This window comes from Ambystoma mexicanum, chromosome 5p (genome assembly GCF_040938575.1).
Source record: "Ambystoma mexicanum isolate Mex_15411 chromosome 5p, UKY_AmexF1_1, whole genome shotgun sequence".
Classification (NCBI taxonomy): Eukaryota; Metazoa; Chordata; class Amphibia; order Caudata; family Ambystomatidae; genus Ambystoma; species Ambystoma mexicanum.
The window spans coordinates 1,044,163,795-1,044,188,497 of NC_090930.1; the positions used below are offsets into that span (position 1 = coordinate 1,044,163,795).

The 24,703-nt window shown below is 44.5% G+C and overlaps 1 protein-coding gene across 2 annotated transcripts in view; it reads right to left on the reverse strand.

Annotated features, from left to right (window-relative positions):
• MYLK4 (myosin light chain kinase family member 4) overlaps positions 1 to 24,703 on the reverse strand; it is a 282,708-nt gene that overhangs the window by 145,522 nt on the left and 112,483 nt on the right. Inside the window, exons 3-4 of one of the 2 annotated variants that reach the window (XM_069613527.1) lie at positions 23,729 to 24,167; positions 20,406 to 20,734 (exon numbers count right to left, since the gene is read on the reverse strand). In XM_069613527.1, coding sequence (XP_069469628.1) covers positions 20,406 to 20,734; positions 23,729 to 24,167 — 768 coding nt within the window. Of the gene's footprint in view, positions 1 to 20,405; positions 20,735 to 23,728; positions 24,345 to 24,703 lie in introns of both variants that reach the window. The other variant, XM_069613526.1, reaches the window with a different exon arrangement.

The window sequence follows — 24,703 nt, forward strand, 5'->3', positions numbered from 1 at the left end:
CCAGTATGCTTGTCTGTGCTGGCAGGTCCATGATGTAGGTGTCCATGAAGTAGGAGTAGATGAGCATGAAGGGCATGAGGTGTGCCAGACTCCAGACTGCCAGCCATAGTGAGGAAGGAAGGCTCTGTTAGATGAAGTCGAAGACAGGGGCACTGAAGAATCATGGGCTCTGAAGGTAGAACTTGCAGCCAGCTTGCCTAGTAAACAACTGGCCAGAAATTCCAATTCCTCTCTATGGGGATCCAGTCTTGCTGTTTGCATCGTCATGAGAATCTTCCAGGAGGGCTCCCTATGCGTGCCAGGGCACTCCTCGTGCACCATTTTCTTTTGGTTGGCCATATTGGGACTTCCGTAGCCTTTAATGTCAGGGACATGAGGGCCTTTACTTACCAGCATGGACCCGTTGAAGAAAGCTTCGAGAGACCCTCAGAACGGGCCCTTGTCCTGGTAGAAGGGAGTCTCATGTGTGGACCTGGGAGGTACTGAAGTATTGTCATCAACAATGTCGCTGGTAACTCCTGCCTCCTCTGAATGAGTTTCGGTGATAGGCCATGCGTAGCCATCAGCCCCAGATCTGATGAAATCTCTCATATGTTACAGTCCCAGAGAAGGAGTCGTCATGCTGGGGTGCCTGGGAAAAGTTTACTTACCTATAACTACTGTTCTCCACCCTGGGTCTGGCATGGATTCACATGCTTATGAATATTCCCTGTCGTCAGGCTGGGAATCCTCAGTAAAAGAAATAAACACTTTCACTTTAAATCTGTATTTCTACTCTAAACCAATCACTGTTCTCTGGGTCATTCTGCCACCATTCAATGACAGTTCTCTCCCTAAGCTCCACCCCTGGAGGCCATCTTCGGATTTAGTAAGCACGTAAAGTGGCAGTAAAAACCAAGAAGAGCCACAAAGGGGAAGGCGGGAGTGTTCACATGTGAATCCATGCCAGACCCATGCTGGAGAACAATAGTTACAGGTAAGTAACTTAAACATTCTCCAGCATGAGGTCTGGCATGGATTCACATGCTCATGAATAACAATTACACAGCAGTACATATACACAACCACAGGAGGTGGCAAGGCTCAACAGAAGCAAAAAACACTCACCTCTGGAACAGACACACCTCAAACAAACAGGTTCTGTAGCACCACTTGGCTGACTTGGGACTCCTCCCTGCAATCCATGTCGACAAAGTAGAACCTTGAGAAGGTGTGCGTTGACCTCCACGTTGCAGCCCTGCAGTTGTCGAGCAGGGGCACACTAGAGAGAAACACTGTCGTTGCTGCAATGGCTCTGATGGAGTGGCTCTCGGCCGGCCTAGCAGAGACCTGCTAGCCAGTCGATAACAGTGCATGATGCAGCCGGAGAGCCATCTGGAGCTGGAAGCCTTCGACAAGGCCTTTCCTTGATTTACAGGTCCAAAGTTGACGAACAACTGAGAAGTCTTCTGAAAATTCTTTGTTTGTGCCACATAGAACTTCAAGGCATGAGCAACGTCGAGCGAATGCAAGGCCCTTTCTGCTGGCGACAACGGATTCGGAAAGAAAAAAGGTAACACCAAAGGTTCATTGTGGTGGAATTACAATAGTACCCGTGGCATAAAGGTGGGGTGTGTACATGGTACCACCTTCGAAGAGTGGAAAGACAAGTAAGGCTGCTTTCAAGACAGCCATCTTCCATTAGAGGAACTTGAGCGGGCCTGATGCATAGGTTTGAAGGGCGCTCCCATGAGTTTAGTTAGCAGAATATTGAGCTCCCAAGCCGAGGCAGGGCCTTCACTGATGGGAAAGTCCTGAAAAGGCCATTGAGGAACTCCATGACGAGCCTGTGAGACCACAGCGAAGGTTGCCTGGGGACCTGGTGTACCTGGATATGGCAGTGAGAGATAGAAGTTGTTAGGTAGAAGTTGTGGAGCCGTGACACGCTGAGGGGTAATCTTCTGAGTCCGGCACCACACAGAGAGGCGTTTCCATTTATGTCCGTAGCACTTCAATGTTGACGAGGCTCTGGAATTGGCCAAAATGTCCTTACATTCTGCAGGTAAAGCATAACCTACATAACTCTAGGGCTGCTCTCCAGTTGAGAGACTCCAGGTTGTGATGCACAATCAAACCTCCTCCCCTTTGAGAAGTTCTGGGGACAGCAGCAGCTGGTTGGACAGGGCCACTGACAGACGTAATAAGTCATAATAAGTCCAGAAACCAGATTTGCCTCGGCCATGCCAGGGCGACAAGATTATCCTGCAATGACACTGGGCCTCATTACACGGTAGGCGGTGGACCAAGGTGCTATTAGCACCTTGGTCCATGCCGGTAAAATACCGGCACCGCCTTGGAGGAAAGGGGAATTACCGCCCTATTCCAAGGTTGGCGGGGCGGTAATTCCCCCTTCCCCCATTGCCCTTCCGCATTCCCAGTTTTGCCCCATAGGGCATAATGGTATGGGGAAGGTGCTAATTACGGTACCGCAAATTGCGGTACCGTAATTAGCACCCTGGTCCCTTTGCGGGTTGGTTTTTAACACCTGCTGAAAAGCAGGCGTTAAAGTACCAACCCGCAAGGGGACCTCGTAGTAAGGCGGTAAGGGTTAACGGTCACCGGTACCATTAACGGTGACCGTTAACCCTTACCGCCTTCCGTGTAATGAGGCCCACTGTCTGAGTTTGTTGATCACACATAAGAGGAGTGAAAACAGAGGGAAGGCGTATAGGAACGGTCCCTCCCACAAGAACGTGAACGCATCCCCCATGCTCCTTGGTTGATGGAACCTGCTGGCGAACATTTGGCACTTGGTGTTTGCCGCTGTCACAAAGAGATCAATCTGGGGCTGGCCCCATTTGCCGAACAGAAAATCCACTTGGTCCTGGTGAAGTTCCCACTCATGTCAAGAACGGAGTTGACTGCTGAGCAAGTCTGCAATGGTTTTCTTGACTCCCGCTAGGTGAAACAGTATGAGGAACATGCCTTCATGGACGACCCAGTGCCACAGGTCCTGGGCCTCTTAGGAAAGAGCCTTTGAGCGCCCCCCACCCCCTGTTTCCGGATGTAGAACATGGTGATGGTGTTGTCTGTGAAGATCCTCACCACCTTGCCCTTCAACGACAGGAGAAAAAACTTGAGGGCCAAGAGCACGGCCAAAAGTTCCAGGACATTGATGTGGAAGTCCTTCTCCTCTGGTTGCTAGAAGCCTCTGGCATGCAAATGTCCGGTGTGGGCTCCCCATCCCTCTAGAGAGGTGTACGTGGTAACTGCCTCCTGGTAAGGAGGAACCTGACACGGAGCTCCCTGGATGAGATGTTGCTGTACAACCCACCGCTGAATCATCAATGGAACTCTTCGTTGAGCAAGATCTTGTCGGCAAAGTTCACAAACACCTGCACACACCTTGCATCCAGGAACTCCTTGAGAGGTTTCATGTGAAGTCTGCACAGACGAACAATGCTGATGCAGGAAGACATCATGCCAAGCAGTGACTTGATGGACCGAATCATTGCAGTCTGCACCGATGACAAGCGCTGTACTTTGCCTTGAATGGCCCTCACCCTCTTCTCCAAGGGCAAAGCCAAACACGTCACTGTGTTGAGTCGGGCACCTAGAAACAGCAGGTCCTGAGATGGCATCAAGCAAGACGTTGGATAGTTTATGGAAAACCCAAACTCTGTCAGCAGATGTACTGTCTTCGATGAGTGTTCACCCGTCAGAGCATGTGAGCAGGAATGCACCAGCCAGTTGTCCAGGTAAGGGTATACGTGGATGTCATGTGCCGCCACCAGGGCCAAGCAGTTCCTAAAAACACCCTCTGCCCGATTTCAGGCCGAAAGGCAGAGCCTTAAACTGGTAATGCTGACCCTGAAATACGAAGCGTAGTAACTTGCAGTGTTTCTTGTGAATGGGGATGTGGAAGTAGGCATCCTCCAGATCTAACAACGTCAAAAATTGTCCTCGCTTCAATCCAGAACTTTTGGGACTTCAAGTACTTGTTGAAGTGATGAAGATCTAGGATCGGCCTCCACCCACCTGTTTTCTTTTGAACCAGAAAGTACCTGGAGTATACTCCGGACCGCCGGAGACACTGGGGGAAAGGTTCTGTTGCCTCCTTCTGTAACATGGCCCGCACCTCCTGCAGAAGCTGTGGTCTATTTTTTTGTTGCTGAATCAGCGGAATACAAGGACACCTCTGAGAGCATCCAGCACCCATCTGTCTGTGGTGATCTTGACACACGTGCCAATGCACTTTGCCAGCCGGCTTCCCACAGGGGTGCATAGGTGGGTGCCCAATGCCACGGCCAGTTCAGGCCTGCTTGGGGATCAGAGCTCTGCCCTGTGTGCAGCGCCGCTGCTGTCCTCTGCTGCCTTGAGAGCAACCCCTGTATGCTTCCTGAGAGGAAGAGCGTAGTGCTGTCGGTACAGTCTATTATAACCCTTGTAAGATCTTCCTGGTTATCCTCTGGAAGAGCAAAAGGACAACGTCCGTTGCTGCTGTAGAGTTCCCAAGGAACTGTGTTGGTCCTTATTGCTTGCAAAGACTCATCGAGCCGCCTTTCTGAAGAGGTTCTCCCCATCGAACAGCATATCCAGCACCTTCTTCTGAACATCCGGGCAGAGGTTTGTTGCCTTCAGCCCACCTTCATGACTCAGGGACACCCTGTTCCCCATCTGGCAGAAACCCATGTCCACGATGTCCACTGCCACCATGATAGCATGATCCGAGGCCAGTTCCCCTTCCTAAAAGAGTTCCAGTGCCTCAACCTTCTTGTCTTCTGGCCTGTACTTCTTCTCCAACCTGTCCTGCTTGGTCCGGGCTGTACTCGGGTTTCTCATAAGAGCCAGGCCTTCCTCCCAGATGTCGTCCAGGACTCAAGATGTTGATATAGGAAGCCTTCTTTCTTGGTCTCCTCAGGGACTAATTGAAACAGTTCTGAGGCCCTTGATATGACGGAATGAAAGGATCCAACTTCATCGGGTGCGAAGGCCCTATGGGGCTTGTCCACGTGCAGCGTTTCACCGTCAGCTGTGATGAATTCATCATCCTCGGAGATGCCCGTAGCGCTGGTAGCTATTTCCGTGTGTGGGTCCAGGACCCTGGGTCGGGTCTTTTCGTGACGAGTTGGTGGAGTCGGGTGATGGCAAGGGCTAGTGCCCCTTTTGGTCAATTTCACAGGGGCGAACTGAGCCTCAGAGGCTCCTGAATGTCCTGTGAAGGCGTAGGTCGCGGGGGCATACTCTGCTGGATTTCCGTGACCAGTGTGTGCAGGGTTGTTAGAATATCCAGCGACACGTCCCTAGGTCTCGGGGTGTCAGGAGTCAGCAGTGTAGGATCCGGGCTATCGCGCCTCCTCTTGCCAACAGGAGACCCCTTGTGATCCATGTAGCAATACTCCTGCAGATCATTGTCCTCGTTGGTACTTGAGTAGATCTGTTCTGGCCTATCTTGAACAGCCCGCTGGTCCACATACTGGGGGAGTTCCACCGGAGGGACCATCTTCTCAGGAGGTTGGTGGGTCTGTGCAGTCACTGGGTCCTTCCCTGACCCCACTGTTGCTGCTGCCTTCATCGCAGCTTCCGCAGCCTTATCTCCCCTCAGGGTTAAGGACACCCATGGACACCTCATCCACGGACCCACTCTCCTTCAGTGCTATCGCAGCGGTCGTCGTTGACTTCGTCGACGATGAGCTCATCGCCACTTTTGACGACGGTGACGTCGTCGACTCTGTTGGCCTGGCAGGCTGAGAGATTTTAGCCAGCTTCGACGAGTCCTCTACGGACTTGTCCTTTGTCAGATTATCCATGGACACAAACAGCTTTGCCAGGTTTGAGGACTTCCGCTTTGAAGAGGACCCTTCCATTGGCAGGCTCACTGCAGAGGCCGATGGTGATTGCCTTTTGCCCTGACTCGGGACCCGCATCAGCGGCGAACCCATCGTTGCTAGCATCGCAGAGCTTGGCCTTCTCTTGGACCCCCGAGAGCAGGGCGTCCTCAAAGGATCTTGACCTCCTCCCGGAGTGAGTTCACTCCTCGGACTGGCTGGTCCCAGATGAGTCTTGACTCTGCCCCGCAGCTGATTTAGTGACCTTGCTCGACTTGAGCTACGCTGACAGTCTGCTTTAACAGTCTTATTTGGTTTTCTCCGAGAAACCACAGCATACCTCGCAACCCTCCTCATTGTGTTCCAGATGTAGGCAATATAAACATTTATGATGCCGATCTTCCACGAAGACGTTTCTTAATCCACACTTCATGCAGGGTTTGAAGAGGCTTTGACTTTCCTTCTTCTCTTCACTCATGGATAAAAGGTGGAAAGTAGGCGCAAGGCTGGGCCTTCTCGAACTGCAATGACGATCCGTCGGTGGACAGTGATCTTTGCAGGTAGCGGGCCCCCGCTGACAGCCTCTGTCCTTCATCGATAATAAATAAGCAAAAATCAACTGTTTTGGATACAAATTTATAAAACACAAAATTAGCTCGGAGAGCAACTTGAGGACTCCCAACACTGAAGCGTGCATTCAAAATCTGAAGATGGTCTCCAGGGATGGGGTTTAGGGAGGGAACTGCCATTGGATGCAGCAGTATGACACAGAGGGCAGTGATGGGTTTAGAGGAGAAATACAGTTTTAAAATGATAGTGAAACTGTTTTTTCTTTTACCAAGGATTGCCAGCCCGATGACGGGGGATCCGTAGGACTCCTCTCATGTGTTCAGTCCCAGAGAAGTTCTTGCTGTGCCGGGGTGCCTGGGAAATAAATCGTACGCACCTCAGAGGAGCATATGGGTCTCCAGAATTGATTTTTAATGAATTCCTTCACAGGACGAGAGGTCGTTCCACCAACTGAAACTACAACGGAGCATTTGCAAACACAGAGCCAGGCACATATTTTTGGGGAAGCTATGTAAGGCATCCAGCTTTGTGCAGTGGTAAGAGAGGCCAGTAAAAGGAGAAAGTATGGGCGGGTACGCTCAAGCACACCCTTGCTAATGACAAATTTAAAGAGGAAATGAATGTTTGCAGTGCAAAAGGCTCCATTCCCGTCCAATGGGGCGAACTCCCATCAGTGTGGAGGAAAAGGGACGGGACATAGGAGTACATCATAGTGGTGTTGTTTGCGTCAAATGTGAATACTTTGTTTTATGCCAAGTAGGAGGACTTTAAGGCCCAATAGACTTTTCAGAGCACTATGGAATCAATGTGCAGTCATTTTTCTTCTGAACTTCAAAAGCATTGATGTAATTTAGAGGTTACCAAAGGAAGCAGATGCTACTCCTGGTGACTCCCCTGCCACCTCTGGCACCGGCTTTCTGACCCCTGGTTCTGGAATCCCAGAGGCAGTGAAATATGGAGAGAGCTCTGATGAGAGCCTTGTTTACTTTTGGCAGCTCCATTCCTAGGGCCTTCTACTGCAAAAGCTGCAAATAAGTAAGCACTTTGATCTTGTGCTTTCCTCTGAATTTAACTATGTATTAACTCCCTGCACAAAGTGAGCTAGTGCAGCCTCTGAGGCGCTGCATGACTCTTTAATATTTCATTGGTTCCCTCTCAACAACCCTGAGACATGGCTTTAAATTGCTGCTTCTGTAAGGAGGACTCGTTTTAGAGATTCAGTGGCTTTATATTTAAATAGTTTTCATCCATGCCTGCTGCCATAGTGCCACCAAGTGATGGGTCATGACACAGATAGTGCCATGCAATAACAGCGGCTAAATGGAGCGTCAAATCATGGAAAAAACACAGTGTACATAAAATAAAAACATGCATTTTCCTCCGGAATCACCTTTCTGCACTTTGTGGAAAAAAAATGTGCAAATAAAAAACAAAGAGGAGGCACTTTTTTATTTGCATTAGTTTGAGAAATGTCAACTTATTCTCAAAGGTCACCAGCACATTTCAGTGGGGCGCTGGGCAGCCCACTTGCATACAATAGCTTTGGGGAGGGAGAACTCGTGACACTAATGTTATATTGCCTCCCAGCATCCCACTGGGTGCTGGGAGAACATATCACAACCCCTTAAGGGGGCTGAAACTGCAAAACGTAAATAAAAGAAAAAATGTCTGCCATTTCAGGGATAGAAATGCAAGTGTGACAACAGCAGTCACAAAACTTCTGTTCCACTTTCAAAAGAAGCGTGACAGGATCAGGACCTGGCTTATGTCATGTAATGCATATCACCTTTGCCTGTTCCAAACAGGCAGAGAGGGATGGCTTTCATTTCTGAGCATTTTAAAGTCCATCCCATTTTTGGGGGGTGAGCTTTCAAATGCATAGCACCTCCCTGATTTCCACAACTGTGTAAAAAAGGGCCTTCAATCTTGTGCATCTGGACACTGGATCACCATTGAAGGGAGCAGAAAGCAGAATTAAAGAGGAGCGGTTGGGGCAGAGAAGCATATTAGCCTAGAGAAGGGACAGGATGAAAAGCCAGAGAGGTGCCGGAGGCAGCAATAAGGACGGAGCTGGAAAGTAGTGCGGGCATCAGAAGGTGAGCGCGGTAGGTGTATGGGGCACACATTTCAACTTACGACTGTATCCTAATTATGACTGTGCGCTTGCCTGGGAATTTGATGGCAACAACTCGTCCTGAGAATGTACATTACAGGTGGTAACATAACATTTCTATGAGGCACTTTCTGCGGCATTTGAGCCTGCATTTGGCATATACAAATATCATCAAGACCTGTGAAGCTGCACATAACATATGATGACCTTTTGAGACTACTGTTGGCATGTAATGACAGCAATTGGATGTGTGACAATTCGCATTTCAAGTGGTAGCTCTAACATGAATATGCAGCATTACATGGGCTTGACCCACGTTACTGGGCTTGGATTTTGATGCCAGAGACTGGGCATTCAAGCCTGTATCTTAAATAATATGACTATACCTAGGATACAAGACTATTACAGACATAGCACCCTCTGCATGTAGGACACTACATGTGACATGTTATCCCACCACCTGGGAATGTGGACTTTTAGCATATGACAACTGCAATGTAGCATAAGGTGGTATATCTCCTTTCCTATGTTGATCATACTGGATGTACTTCTCTCATCATTTTGACCCCACACGTGGCATATCAAGGCAGCACCAAGTTTGATTATATTAGATAACTAAAGCAGTTACAAGTTTATTTATATAACTATTATTGTATTAATCACGCACTTATCAGTTGTTCTGTTTCCATCTATGATGTCCATTTTAGTGATGCCATCAAGGTCAAAGTTTGCATGGTGTTATTTCCTGCGATGCCATTATGGTCAAAGTTTTTATGACATAACTTCCTAAAATGCCATCCGGTGTGTGATATCGCTTCTGCTACCCCTGCCATTTTGGTGAATTGACATCCCTGTCCAAAAGATGTTCACATTATTATCAAAATGGGATTCCTAGCCCTCCATGAAGGCAGCAAACTCTTGGTCCCTCAAAAGAACCCCAACATACAGATTGTCTTTGCTTGGCCACCCGGAGTGGTTCTTGCAACAAACAAAAAAACAGTTTAGAGTATCTTGTTGTCCCCGGCCACTCAAAACCTCAAACCATCTGGCATCCAGGTACTCATGAAGTGGCCATGTGTGCAGTCGACAGTTTTGAAAAAGGAGTATGCAGGACAAAAGCATGCCTAGCAGAGACTATTATGTGTGATTCATTTGCACATTCCTTCCAATTAGAAATGGAATCTTGGAGACTAGGGCTTGTATTCTCGTATTCTGTATTTCAGTGGACAATCTCGTCCTTATGATTACTGTGTCTGCATGTCCAGAAAAAACCATCTGCTTGCATGAGGTAATGGAGGATTTCCTGCAGTTTTTTGAGGATCCCAAATACTTGAGTGTTTCTTGTGTTTGCAATGTCAAACAATTTGCCTGACAACTTAATGAGGCTCAGATCAGATAGTTATCTAGATATGGGTTGATGTGATGGCTTGCTCTCTTTAGGTCGATGGCTTCAGGGCCAGACATTTTTGTGAAAATCCTGAGTGCTGATATGAGCCTAAATGGGAGGATTTTGAGTTGATAATGCCATCCATCTAGCACAAACCTGAGGGATTTCTTGTGGTTGTGCTGGTTGAAGATATGCAAGTAGGCCTCCTCCATGTCAATGGTGGTAAACAAATCGCGCTTTTGTACCCAGGACCTTGAGCAATGTAAATATTTGGAATGACTGGTCCCTGAGAGACTTCAGGAGTCCAAAATGGATCACCAGTCTCCCGACATTTTCTTGACAAGGTAGTGTCTTGAGTACAATAAGCCTTGATTTGAGGCACAAGCTCTAGTGCTTTCTTGAGCAAGAGTGACAAGACGTTGCCTTGGAGAAAACTAACATGTTCTTCCTTCTTGTACACTAGAGGAGTACACTGGGCTTTTTAAATAGAAATTCTAGTGTTCGACCACATGACAGAAGCAATAGCACCCAATAGTCTGACGTGTTCTTTTACCATGGATGAATGTAATGATGATGTGTGAGGGTGCCTGGGAGAGAAAATGAAGACTACATTGACGCATGCCCTTTGGATTGAGAAGGACCTCTGTGTCTACAGTTTTTGTGGTATCCATGGAAGAGGATCCCTTCATGAATAGGAGTGATTGGAGGATTGTAATCCGCCACCGGATCCTGAATACATTACCCCGGGTCAAAGTGAATGATAGTGTCACCTCTGCTGCTGCGATCCCAATGAACAAGCTGTCTCTGTGACAGTTTTGATGGCCAATAAGGTGTTGTCTGCTTTCATCCCAAAAAGGTCCTCACCTTTGAACATCATGTCAACCACCTCATTAACCTGTATGTCCGATCTGAGGTTTGTGGCTTCAAGATATCGAGACCTGCACAGAACTGCACCATTTCCTAGTTGGCAGAAACCTGTGTCAGCAATGTCCACTGCCACTGAGATTGCATGGTCAGAGGCCACCTTCCCCTCATGCAGAAGAGTGATTACCAAATGTTTTGGTCATCTGGCCAAAACTCAAGTTTGAACCATATTTCACAGTCAGACCTGGCCAGAATGGCCACAGCATTAGCCGCCTTAATGTTGTAGCAGCACTAGTAATACTTCTCTTACCAAAGGCATCTAGCTGTTAGCCCAGTTTGTCCATCAGGACTGAATAGGAGGGAAATTGGATTGCTGACCTTCACCTAGCAGCTGATGATACTAGCCACTCCGGGCTGGCGTTGGCCCTTAGACCCTCCTGCTAGGCCTACAAAAGAGCTCCTCATTGCAACTAGGCCATTCTCCCACATGGCCTCCAAAATGGTAATGGAGAGAATTGTAATGGTTGAATCGAAGGCTCCTTTTTCATCCACTGGCAAGTCCCTTGGAGGGTGCTCCTCCGATTCCCTGTCCGTTTGGACGTAGTGATGAAACACATCAGTCCTGTATGAGTGAGCAAGGGACGTGTCCAAGTAATCTCCCACCTGCATTGCAAAGTCAGAAGTGAGATCTATCTCCTGTTTTGGCCCAACAAGCTTCTTACTTTTTAGAGTAAATCAAGAGACTGTGGTGCGTTTTAGTAGAGGTGGGGTCAAAGAGGGTCTAAGAGGAAATTCTGGTACCCTTGTTTAGAGTTCCATCTTTGGGATATGCGATATGCCCAAAGACAAAAAATGGAATTGAGGCGTTGTTGGTGGAGTGGGGGCAAGACATTTAGGCTTTGGTTGTGAAGATGTGGCCCCTAGTAGTTTTCCTCATCACTATCATCTATGAAGTGGCCTTCAAATTCAGTATCTCATTGATGCTGAAAGATTTTCTCAGGGAGAATGTCCATTGGATCCAACAGAGTAGGTAGCACAAAAGGTTGAACAGTGAGAATGCCTTTCTAATGCCATCATTGGGAAAGAGGAAAGAGCTGTGTTGCTGCAGAGCTGTCAATTCTTGGGGCAGAAAGGGTTGAGGACGCTGAAAGGTCTTTTGGAGCAGCTGATTGAAAAATAGGTTCTTCCTCCATTGACAGGGCCCTCACTGACTTTGTTAGCACTGCTTTTTACCGTTCCATTGAAGGCTTTAGTAACAGTCTCGCTAAAGATACTGTTGATGGCAGTGTAGTGGTCATCAACACAGTGCTCGTTGACATGGGGATGATCATGAATAGTGCGCATAATGACGTTTTATTCTTTGATGGGGACTTAGTAGCTGCCGATTTAGATGACTTACTAATGGTGCCATTCATGGATGACTTGTTCATGTCTATCGAGCCCTCTGGAGGTAGAGAAAGATTCAGACATCTTCATGGCCTTTAAGGAGGGCTGATCAGTTTCCAATGGAGCCTGGGTCGTGTCAGCACCCTTCACCCTTTCTTCCCTAGATGTTTCCTCATGGGATCCTGTTCTTATAAAAGGCGTGGCCTTTAAGGATGACCTTCCTGGCCTTGATGAGGTAGAGCACCTCACAGAGCTAGTCCCTGATGAAGTTGACAAATCACCCAAACAGGCTACAGTACTATTTTGGCTGACCCGTACAATTTTACTGGATAGAAATTTGCAGACATTGCATGTATCAATGTCATGTTCAGGATGTAGGCAGGAGAGACATGCTTGATGCCAGTTTTCTACATACACATTCTTTAGATGGCAGGTGGTGCAGCTTTTAAACAGGCTCTTCTTAATTATATCTCCTGCAGCCATGATGTCAAGATCAAAAATCTACCCCCTTTTCCGGAGCTCAGAGCCTGAAGGGGGGTCAAAGGGTGTCCACCCCTTCCCTGGGGGGAAGCCTGCAGGTGAAAACTTCATAAGTCTTAGAAATATGAAAGATCTCTCTGCATGTACTTTCCAGAAATGTCCTTTTTGAAGCTTTATCAGTTCAAAACTTTGAGTGAAGACAGAGCTGTGAAGGTGACTGAACGAACGGTACATCATCTGAAGATGGCCTCCAAGGCAGAGCTATGGGGACTACCACTCGTTGGCCAGGGCCAAATTGCCTGAAAAGAAGCTTATAGAGCACTAAAGTAAAAGCAGTTTTTAAAAAAATGTATTCACATGTAAACTGCTTTGTTTCTGCACAGAGGATTCCTACCCTGATGAATGGGACAATTTAATGAAAGATCCAATGCTCGAGAAAAGTGATAAGTAAAACTTCCAAATAGAAGAATAGTTACTGTAGTGTAGTGTAGTCATACGCTGTATCCTTGAGCAAGTCATGAGTCACACAAGGGTTGAGTCACAGGGGGGATCTTTTGTCCCACAGTCTAGAGTTGTATTTTAGCATGATAGAATCTGGAATGCAATATAAAAAAAAAATCACTTTTCTAAACCTGTATTTTACTCTTCCTTTTTCATGAACCAATATATTTCTCTGGAGTAACAAATATCCTTATTGCCCACAAACCTGGCAACTAAATAGTGGTGTGTGTGTGATTTATGATCTTTCTGTTTTCTGTTTTCGTATACAATTCTGTATGTTCACAATGTCCCTGAGTGCTTCTCAGCTTTCCGAGGGCAAGAGCAGGTGAATGCTATCTGAAACAAGAAACAGGGTAAAAAGGTGTACTGATAATGTCAAAAAGAGGGCAAAGAGGGTGGGAGTGAAAAGGTGGAGATTGCAGGGTGATGTCTGCAGATGGACGGACAGGGAGAGGTGGAGAGATTGGGGTCAAATAGAGATGGATAGTGAAAACCCAGCACCGACAGGTTCTTTTCAGTGCTTCAAGAAATGTAAACAAATCCATATGTTAGCGACTCGATCCACTAGCTCTCAGTTGGGAATACACAAGTAAATGCATCACTGGAACACACTGGGCCTCATTATAAGCCTGGCGGTAGCCGTGCCTGTAAAAAGGGCACGGCTGCCGCCGGAGTTGTATTTTTAACGGCACTCGTCAATGAGGAATTAACGGGTAATTCCAACATTGCCGGGTCCGGTATTTCCTGCATTTCTGGGTGCCGGTGCCTGTCAGTCCCCATTCCCATTTGAGCCCAATAGGGCTCAAATGGGAATGGGGAAGCCGGATGCACAGGCACCGTTATAAACGGTGCCTGTGCATCCGACATGCTGCGCTTGCGGGTGCCGCTCTGCCCGCCAGGCCATACCTGGCGGGCCGACAGGTGCCCACGAGCACAGCTCGTAGTATGGTGGTCCGGAAACTACGGTACCGGCATGCTTACCGGTACCGTAGTTCCCGGACCGCCATGCTTATAATGAGGCCCACTGACTTCAATCAAAAAGCCTGACATAGCAGTGGCTGCTAATGCAGGGGTTAGATTTTTCATGTCAGCTGTCGTGTTGTGATATTGGAGGTCTGTCCCGATGTTGAGAGGCCTACCTTGGTGTACTTCCGCCTGGGTTTTGAAGAGTTTTCCACTCTGTCGATGTTGGAGGCATGTCCTAATGTCATCGTATGAGTAATTCTTCTTTGGTTTTCCAAGAACTTTCAACTATATTTGCTGCATTCTTTCACAATGGTGTCTCCTGTCCTGGTGTTGCTGGGAGCCTCCCTAATAAAAGGGGTGTTCCTTAATGGTGTGAGCCTTGTGTTGGTGTTATTATGGCTGGTTTTGGAAAAGCTTCCACTGTATTCGCCTTTTCCCTTTCTTGTCCATTAGCAGCCTTCACAAATCCTTCCAGCCTCTACAAAATCTTCACATTGATACCTCATGCCTTTTCTACATCTATAATAGCATTAACACATCCTCCATGTAGGGTTGGAGCTGGAATTCCCAGGCATTCTTTCCTCTTAGCAGGCACACCCTGGCCATTTCTGCACAAGGTAAATGAGGGCATGTGTGGAGAGACAGAGAGAGAGTGAGTGAGGGAGAATGGCCACTATCTGCCGAGGTGGGTGGGAGGAGTTGGTAAAGGAGCCGTAGGGAATGCAGGTGAGGGATTACAAAAGAAAGAAGAGGATGGGAACTCAGTCCCCTTGTTCCTCTCTCCTAGACTCTGGCATGACCATTGAACTAGCACAAACATCAAACTCATCTCACTACTCTAACTGACATCCACCCTGGGGAGTTCCTTGTGACTAGCATCCATCCATCCTGTAACACAACCCTCTTCTCACCTTTCCACCACCACACACAAAGATGCCTCTGGACAGCATCCAACATGCCACCTTGAGATCTGTGTTTTCAAGATCTGAGTCGCACCACAGTTTTATGAACAACAGCTATGCTCGTCTACCTCTTCCCCATTAAGCTCCCCAACTCATCCCTTGCAACACACAAAGTGGCAAGAGGACATACAAATGGCAGAAACTGCACTATAAATGCCTAAGAATATACCAGAACAGTGGACTATAGTTCAGGAAAAGGGGTACATACCTGATCTCATCTTCCTGTCTATCGTAACTGCATATTGATAGAACGTTTTCTTTTACTGGGAGCAGAGGAATGGTTTGGCTGGAATGAAAGGTTCTATTCTTGCTTCGTCGTTACTAGGGGCAGTGTATGATAGAGTTACCCTTCTCTTCTCTAGGAATATAAATATGGAGGTCCTCATGTTGGCATTTGTGTCATATGTAGGAATGTGCAATGTTTGTTAACTACCTTACACACACAATGTCATTTGCACCTTTGTTACATGATGACATAATTGATATCCTATATATTAATTGTGCGTCACCATTGGCATTAATTCTCTCTTTAAGACACTGTATTGACTATCTGCTTTGTAATTAGGTGTTGATACGTCTTCTTGTCCCCCAAGAATAAGCTATTTTAAAATGGCACGTTTTTTCTAAGTGTACCGCTGTTTGGCTGCTGAACGAAGTGAAAACTTACAATTTGGTGGAGCGACTTTCCAGCCATTGATTGCACAGCCTGGAGCTCTATCGACAGATCGTTTCTCTATTGTTGTGCCTGGGAGCCTCTGCTCGGTGCTTCACCCAGTCTGTGCTGGAGATTACAAAAACTCAATGTCTACATGTAGCGCGCGTGGCAAGTGTGTTATACGTGTTCTGCTCCTTGGCTGCTGAACCTAGTGAAAATGTACAATTTGGTTGAATTTCTAGCCATTGATTGCACAGTCTGGGGTTTGTTCGCCTCCTGCTTTTCTCCCTACCAATGATAGTAGTGCATCATCTATCACTAAGGACATATTGCCGGTTATTGAAATATTGGGCACGCAAAATGAATTGCGGAACATTCAACAGGAAGAACCTCCAAAGGGCAGGAAACTAAGCACTTAAAAATGAACAAAGTAAACAGCAATTCTTGATAAACTTTTCTGCCCCGAATGCTGCTAAAAACATTTGTGAGAAAAATAGCCAGGCAGGATGTGGAGCCAGATTCATATTGTAATATGCCTGTTAATAATTCTAAAGTGTTAAAAGAAAATGAAGTGATTCAAGAGGTTCAACATTTGGGAGAACAATGGCAATATGATGTGGCTCTTATCTTAAAAAGTCAATAAGATCACCATAAGGTTTTTAATGAGTAACAAGATTGACATATTAAATGGAATTCGCAGCCCTATGGCCATAATAGGACAGAGGAAGATTTTTTATTTTAGGGAAGCAGCCATCCATGACCTATGTACATAGGCTAAGGCATTGACAGTTCCCTGCCCATTAATTCTTTGAATCTAATCAGCCGGAACACAAGAGGTAATTCCAATTTATTTAATAATTCGCATTTAGGAATTTACCTTAAAAAGTATAAAATGATCTTAGTACAGGAGACTTGGCTGGTTAATTGTCCAATGTTTGCTCGATACAAGGTTATCTCAGGCCGCAGTAAAAGGTTTAAAGGGAAGACCTTCAGGTGGCCTTATGTAAGTTATAAAATCTCATTTCTCCAGCAAAGATATTATTGAGGGCACTATACAAAAAGAGGCACTTTTCGCTGTAATAGAACTGGAGAAGGTATACACTTAAATAAGTTGCATCATTGTGAATATATATTGGCACAAAGGAATAAGGGAATTGAATGCATTTGTGGATAGGCTTGAGAATGTTTTAAACAATTGGCACTTTTCTAACCCTAAATGTCATATTATTGCAGGATATTTTAATGTTGCATGTATAGATTTGGTCGATCTAGATTCTGATGAAGAATTATTAATAGCCTATGACTTGAGGCTAAAAGTGAGAAATGGGGTTAGATGGAGTACTCTGTTAAACACTATGGGTTTGAGGATGCCAATGAGACTTCAAACAATGGTATTCCTTTATTAAATTCTGGAAAAATGGTGATAAAAGATTGACCATTGATTATATTTATGTGGATCGAATTGCATATGATGGTTTTACAAAATTTGAAATATTAGAAACAGAAGTTAGCGATCATAATATGTTAAAAACTAATTTGAATGTGTTTTTATCAGAAAGAGAGATAAGTGCTCCACTTATAATTAACCAGGGGAGAAATAGTATTAGTCTACTCTGTACATTAATACATGATTTTAATGAAAGAGTTACTAATGATTGGAATATGAGCAGTTATGAGTGGAAAGCACAGACGTTTAGTGAGTATGGATTTCATAATTATTTAGAGGAAATCATGCAAGGAATTATGAGTGGGAACAATAAGCACAAGGATAAAAAACAGAGATTTGTCAAAGATACCCATCATTATGATAGAACATTGGCAGAGCGCAAAAGGATTTTGAGAGCTGCATTACGATCTACTAAAAAGTTTAGAATAGAGATCGAGGACAAGATGAAGGTGATTAAAATGGAAAATTTTAAACATTGGATTGCTATGCATTACAGTATTATGTATCAAAATGATACAGAATATATGTTGAAGTTATTAGGCCAAAGGACACTGCACAGTTTTGTCAGGCATACATGGCTTGAATGGTTCTCAAGCAGTGATACAACAACATCGAATATTGGAAGTGACTTGGATATCTCGCTTTGAAACTGTATACAGAAAGCCTGAGGCAAATTCACATCCTCCTCGAAAGTTTGGTAATAATATTAAGAACCTTGGAGAAATGATGTCATATGAGCCTATATTATAAGCTATTAAGAGAGATAGCTCATCTACAGCCCCCAGATCTGATGGGATGAGCAATATGGTTCTTAAGGCGGCTCCTGAGCTATGGGCTAACATTCTGACTCTATATTTTTTGCATCTTGTCACATTAGAATGGCATTTGTATGTGAGAATTTCAAAGACAATCCAGGCATCTCCATATGGACTCCATTTTGAGGCTTTGAGAATTGGGTATAAGAAAGCAGGTGCAAACCAGATAATTGCTAATATCAGTGTGCATTGTTTGTCAAGGAAACTTTTGCAGCTGAAACTGGACAGAAGGTGGCCACCACATTGTCACTGTTAGGGAACCATCAACTACTGTAATGTCTTGTTTGAACCACTTGATGTGAATGTTTGTAAAGCGATGGATTATGGTCTCCTATGAGATCGGAGAAATAGTCGTACCATGAAACAGGTTGTGAGGTTGGTTAGATGATTGGTTTTGTGTCCACAGCAAATGCCCAAAATGTAAAGGATCTACAATGTTCCACATGCTCCTCCTTGTGAGACTACTGACTTATAACACCTGAATGGATGTAATGCAGGACCCCAAGGCTTATTTCATCTAATGGGAAGAGAACCTAGGTCTTTCAGAACCTGAGAGAGGCTGAACTATCCCAGTGTTGTAAGTGATTGCTGGTGAGAGTGTGCCACTTCCAGGGCATGAAGGGTGTTTATGTTGACTGTGCTCCCACTGATGGATGAGAGTTTTCAGCAATGAAAGTGGAGACAAAGTGTGTGATGTACCTATATAGTATTGCATGGGGCACTGTTAATAGGTAAAGACTGTTTACTTTCTGTGAATAACATGTACATGTGCTCTCTACCCATCAGTATATGAGGTAAGACGCCCCCTATTCCAACAAAGTCCTATGAGGTCAATCTGAGTCAGTGTTGTAAAATAAATGGCAGTAATTCTGGTTCCACCATTTTTGACAGTAATGGAATTATCACCATTTTGCCACACTACACAATTCCAACGTTCACTTTCAGGTCTTCAGGTGGTGGATTTACCTCAAGCAAGGTCTTCTAATTGAATGCCCCTAATCAGTGAAATTACAAGTGACGTAATTAGGAGTTACCTAGTTCCTATTTACTGCCACTTGATACTGCGGACTATCTGCCAGATTCTGAGCAGCAGTATGGTGCTATTAATACTAAACCTGGGCAAACTTTCTCAAAAGTGATGTGCAGCTCCCGCAAATCCCCTAGTTAAATAAGGGTATGTGTGCATGTTCCCTGTGATTTTTCTACCAGACCGAATCTGCCCAAATCTTTTTTGAGAGCCATAAATCTTCAAGAAAGTTCAGATAAGTGTGGGCAAGTTTTAAATGATGCATGGGCAAAATACACACAAAATAGCTTAAAAGGCTTGAGGAAAGGAGGGAAAAGTTAGGGGAAAGGGAGGAAGCGTGTGTGTCTCATTGGGGGCATGGGACCTAGCTCTATGTAATGGAGTCATGCACATCTGTGACCGTTATCCAAGCAGGACATCAAATTCAGCTCCGCAGTAAGATCTCAGTAGATGAATGCATCAACTGCAGAGATGTATGTGTAACATGAGGATCCCATGTTTGAATCTGGGTAGGAACTCAATCTTTTATCCTTTTGAAGGTGACCAAATGAGTACATTGAAGTGGATAATTGTAAGATTGTAGGTCAGATCAGCAGAGTCTGTCACATGTCAGGCATTACAGGTCTGCTTTTCATCATTCAGAGGTTAACACATTGTATACTGTTGAGGTTTATAATATTACACTATATGGAATCCATAACAAACATGGACCTCTGGAAAGCCTGTAGTGCTGGAAAATATTCAGTCCTGCTTTAGGGTGTACGATGTTTCACCCTGCAGAGTTTGGTTTCATGAGGACTGATGTGATAATTTATTTAATAATAGCGAGTGTTTGTGGGTGTGGGTCAATGACCGAAGGAAGGCCAGTAGGGCTGTGGCAGAGTCATTCATATGTCAAGCATTCATGACATAGACTCTGATGTTTCTTAAAGGAATACCACTTAGTCAGGTAGGATTGCAAGGTTAACAGTTTCTGCCTATGAAAAAGCACATTACATATATCTACGTTAAGAGGCCTACAGTAAGAGGCATGGATTTCCATACATACACCCTACACTAATGCATGCACGGGAGCTGGCCAGCCCATCATTTGTGTTGCAGCACAGCCCACGAGAAATATGCAGGTCGCCTTTGTGACCTACATATTTCTTAAAGTAATGTAAATAAAACATGCAGCCTCTGCATTTTTTTTAAAAATAAATGTTTATGAACGTTGCACAAAGTAGTTTTTTTAAAGTTAACAAAACGGAGCTTGGCTGTTTGTAGGAGGGAGGGAGGGCAACATATTAACAGTATGCAAGCAGCAATTAGTCTAAATTATAGTTAGGGTGCCCATCACAAGCCAATAGAAAAGCTTTCCTCCAGGGTGGCCATGTTAAAAGTCAAATAAAAACACTCATGTTTTTAGTGCACGCTTTTTCTTACCAATTACGAGCTCTTCCCCATTGTCTTCAGTGGCTAGGTCCTCTCGATGGTCTTCTGTGGAATCTGTTTCCAGTGATTCTTCTGTTGGAATACTTAAAGTTTGTGTTGGTTCTAAAGGCTCTTCTGTGGTACTTGTGGGTGCTGAGGGCTCTGTATCGACCCTGCTTTTTTTGTTATCGTCTTTGATTGGGTCTTCCTCGGTTACCCTACGCTTGCTGCTGCCAGTGCTATCCAGTAAGCAGCTCTGCTCGGGAGTCTCTGGCAATTCCCTATCTATCTCTTTTTCAGGGGTCCGTAGCAGCGATGGGTCCTGGTCACTGTCCTCATACCTGGAAAAAAAACATTTTGGTCCCATACAGCTTAGGAAAAAACACAAGAACAATGACAAGCATTGAACAACAAGGTCATGATTTCACAAGGTTTTTCTTTCAGGTACCCAATTAAGATGACCCAATAACACATTGTCATCCGGGATAATCAACTCTATTCTTGGGATTTGGTTTTACAATAGCTTTACTTGATTGCATTTTAATCAATTAAAGTGCAGAAGAATGCAACTCCTCTCAGAATACAATTGCAGAGAATTGAAAGCCCAAGACTGCAGCACTATGCCCCCAATGACACAAAATCTCCTGATAACCAGCAACACAACTGGGGTACTTAGCTCCTTTAATGGCGCTACTGAGAGGTGGTGATATGTTCAAAACTCACTGAAATGGTGTGAGCTGTATGGACTTCATAACTAGACAAATAGGGTTTTGGATGTGTGTATTTCAACCTCTTCAAGCACACCCCAATGTGATAATGCTTCCAGAGTGTTTACACATTACTGTACATATTCATGGGTCTGGCCAGTTTTGTTAGCAGTCTTTCACTAGAAATGTAGAAAAACTTTTCTTGAGCCTAAACACTTTCTCCATTAATAATGTGGTATCTGCATTTGGTTTGAAACACTTCAAAATAATGATGAAAACATATGTTGCTGCTATTGAGATAGAAGTCTGCTATCGTTTCACAATTAAGCTTTCCGGAAATCTCCTTTATCCCGCATGAAACATCCCTTTTAACTGAATATGGTCAAAAGGAGAACTTGGGTCAATAGATGTGATGTGCTCTGATAGAGCAGCATGACTGTTGCAAGAGACATTGGACTTGCTCTAAAATGTTTAGGTGTGCAGGCGAATTGGAAATGAGGAAATCAGGAAATTTTGTGTGACTTCCCCAGTTCTTTATATCAACATTATGAGACCTCCACCCTTTGCGAGAAGGTACATCACAGTGTCTAGGCAAGAATGTTTTGAGTCAGGACTCTTGAATCCATGCCTTTACTTAAACACTGGTCTAATCAGTTACTTTTTAATTAGGGAATTGTACATTGGGAGTATATTCAGTGCTATACGGCCCAGCATAAAGGTGAGCTGCCATTTTGTCATAAGAAAGACCCTTTCAAGCAATCAATCTGTTTTCATCAAAAATGGTTGCTAAACACAAGTCAATTCAGTTTTATGGTAAAACAACCCATGCAAACATATCTCCAACAACCTTATTCCCATTGAGGATGTCTTTTATTGCTATCTTCTACTAGGAGCTGACTGGGATACTAAGAGTAGAAGAAGCAGCTGTGAGGAAGCATAATGTACTTACTCCATTGATCGGTTGCCGATGACACCCCACTGAACGAATGGTAAGCAGAGAAAATAGTCATCTGCTGTGTCCCTGTTGATTGAAGATCATAAACAGGGTCTTTTTCTTAATGGTTAGCTATCATTAATCTTATATATATTTTCTAGGAAATCTGCCTCTTCGATCCACCGGTTTGTTCAGGCCCCATACACCTCACTTTTAAGGTTGTGGTGGCAGTGGAAGGTAGGGCAGGTGGTTGTGTCTGTTGGACCCACCTGTAATAAACACAACACGTGTTTCCTCTGCAGATTCCCACAGTGATGTTGTTTCTCACATACAATTGCACACTTCTCCCCACTCAACTAATGTAGGACTTGAGAGAAGTTGTGTATTTGCTTGCTAGCGCTTTGCTTGCCAGCACTCTGCTTGCTAGCGGTTCTAATCTTAAAGTCTCTGCCTTTTTGTGTATTTTGCTGCCACATGCATATGACTAATAATAATAATAATAATAATAATAATAATAATAATAATAATAATAATAATAATAATAATAATAATATCTCCAGAATGCAAATTACACAGAATCTCTGTTCTCTCAGGGTGGTAGTGGACATGAGGGAAAAGGGCTATCCCCCTAGTATGCAGAGGCAATTTTAGTTCTTCAGTGTTGTGGCAATTATACACAATGTGAGCAGCTATTTGTTCATGTTATAAGTGACATTAACCACAGCAACTGTTGCAAACCTACTCTCATTTTAAAAGATTTGCGAACATTTCTGTTAAATACTCTGTAATCGAGGCTTCCCCTCCAATTCTAAGTTAGTCTTTAATGAAATAGTCCGGCCACTTTGTTCCAAATGGAAAGCCGAACAAGCTTGCAAATGACCTGGTCATGCGCTCTCAGTTCTTTGCCTTTATGCTATCTAAATCTCTGGATTGTCTATGCATGTCTAATTGTTTAATTTGCAGTTTGTTCTTAGCAGAAATCATTCTTAATGTTATCACATGTACGCACATTTGTGTATAGAGAACCCAAAATATGGTCAGGCCATCATAAGAATCTTCCATGTTATTTACTCGAAGACCAATGTTAAGCAGTGACCCTGCATTCTTCTCTCAATTTGCCACTTCACTATGTTGAATTTTCAACTGTTGCAACTGCTTGTTGAACACAAACAAATGCACAGCTACGAATGAGACGTGTGTCTGAGTACCCCCAAATTACTTGTGGACTGTATATGCTAATATTTCTGAAGGGATGGTAGCAGATTACACCTGATTGAAGACTAATTAGTACTCCCTAAAACTGAATGACATAAATTTGGTTGAGCAGTATCTAAGCAAGTTACATTTAAAAGCATTGAACATGGTATTGTGTCACTGTTTTTCCTCTCTATTGAAATAACACAACTACACCAAGAGTCCTAAAGTCCGGGCCTTAAAAGCGAAACCAGACCAGGTTTTTGGGATAACCACTGCTGTATAAATAACTCCCATTTAGAGCCACAGTACTGAAAAGTGATTTGCCTGGGTATCCTAAAAACATGGAGTGTAAGTGGCTTATCACACCTGGAGACGGCAAAACTACGCTGTTGTGTTCCTGTCTATTTAGTGTCCTCTACCTGAGCTTGCTTGCCTGAAACAATTGCTACAATAATTGAGTTAATCATGCTTTGCGATTTAAGAAAATGATTCCATACCTTTCAAGTAGCACTGTGCAGTTCGGGTTGCGCTCTTCTACAATGGCGGCTGGCAGCTTTAACTCTTGGTCTCCGTCATTTGCTTCAGAATAGCTTAGAGTCTCTGCTGTGCTTGTGTTATTTGAATCAGTCGTGTGGTCTTGGCCTTCTGCTGAACAGGCTTCATGATGTTCCTTTTCTTCAGACTCTAACGTAGACTCTGATTCTGTCTCCTGATCTTGAAATTTACAAAACTTCTTGTTGTTAAGTGATGTCTTTTCTCCTCCTCCCTCCTCTTTAGTCTCTGGTTCTTCCCCTTCCTCGTGCCCATCTCCTTGATCCTCGTTGCTTTCCTCGTCAACACTGTGCTCAAGTTCTCTTTGATCTTCTTGAATAACCGTGTTCCCATTTTCTCCCCCTGGTTCTTCTTCTTCATGAAGGGCATGCTCGTCGGAGACATCTGAAACAGATGTGGTGCTCTGTTGAACCTTATGTGTCAAAGCTTCAGTTTCTACCTCAAGTTTTGGCCCAGTGGGGAGTGTGTCCAGGCCGCTACCCTCAACCAATGGAACAGCGGCCGTTCCTGAATGAACTTTGCCTTTGGAAGGATAGGCTTGGTTCTTTTGGATAATTCGCTCTAAAGGTAAGGATAGGATAGCAAGCATGTAGTGATTAAGGCAATTAGTTTGATTTAAATAGCTTACATGCAGTTACAATAATTAAATACTTTAATAGCTAGCATAAGTCACAATGAGAAAAAGGCAACAGTCACTGGTGGAGATTAAGGCAGCAGCAGAGTGTTTAGTAAACAGCGCTAAATTTAAAGAGGTAGGGGATTGTGTTAAATTAGTGAAATAACGGAATAGCAGCAGTTACAAGAAAGTTTGGAAAGAAACTAAGATTTCGCTCTGGGAGCAAATACAGACGAAAATGTATTCAGTCAAGAGGAAAAAGAAGTGTTGCATAATAGACAATATGATGGAAAATCAGAACTAT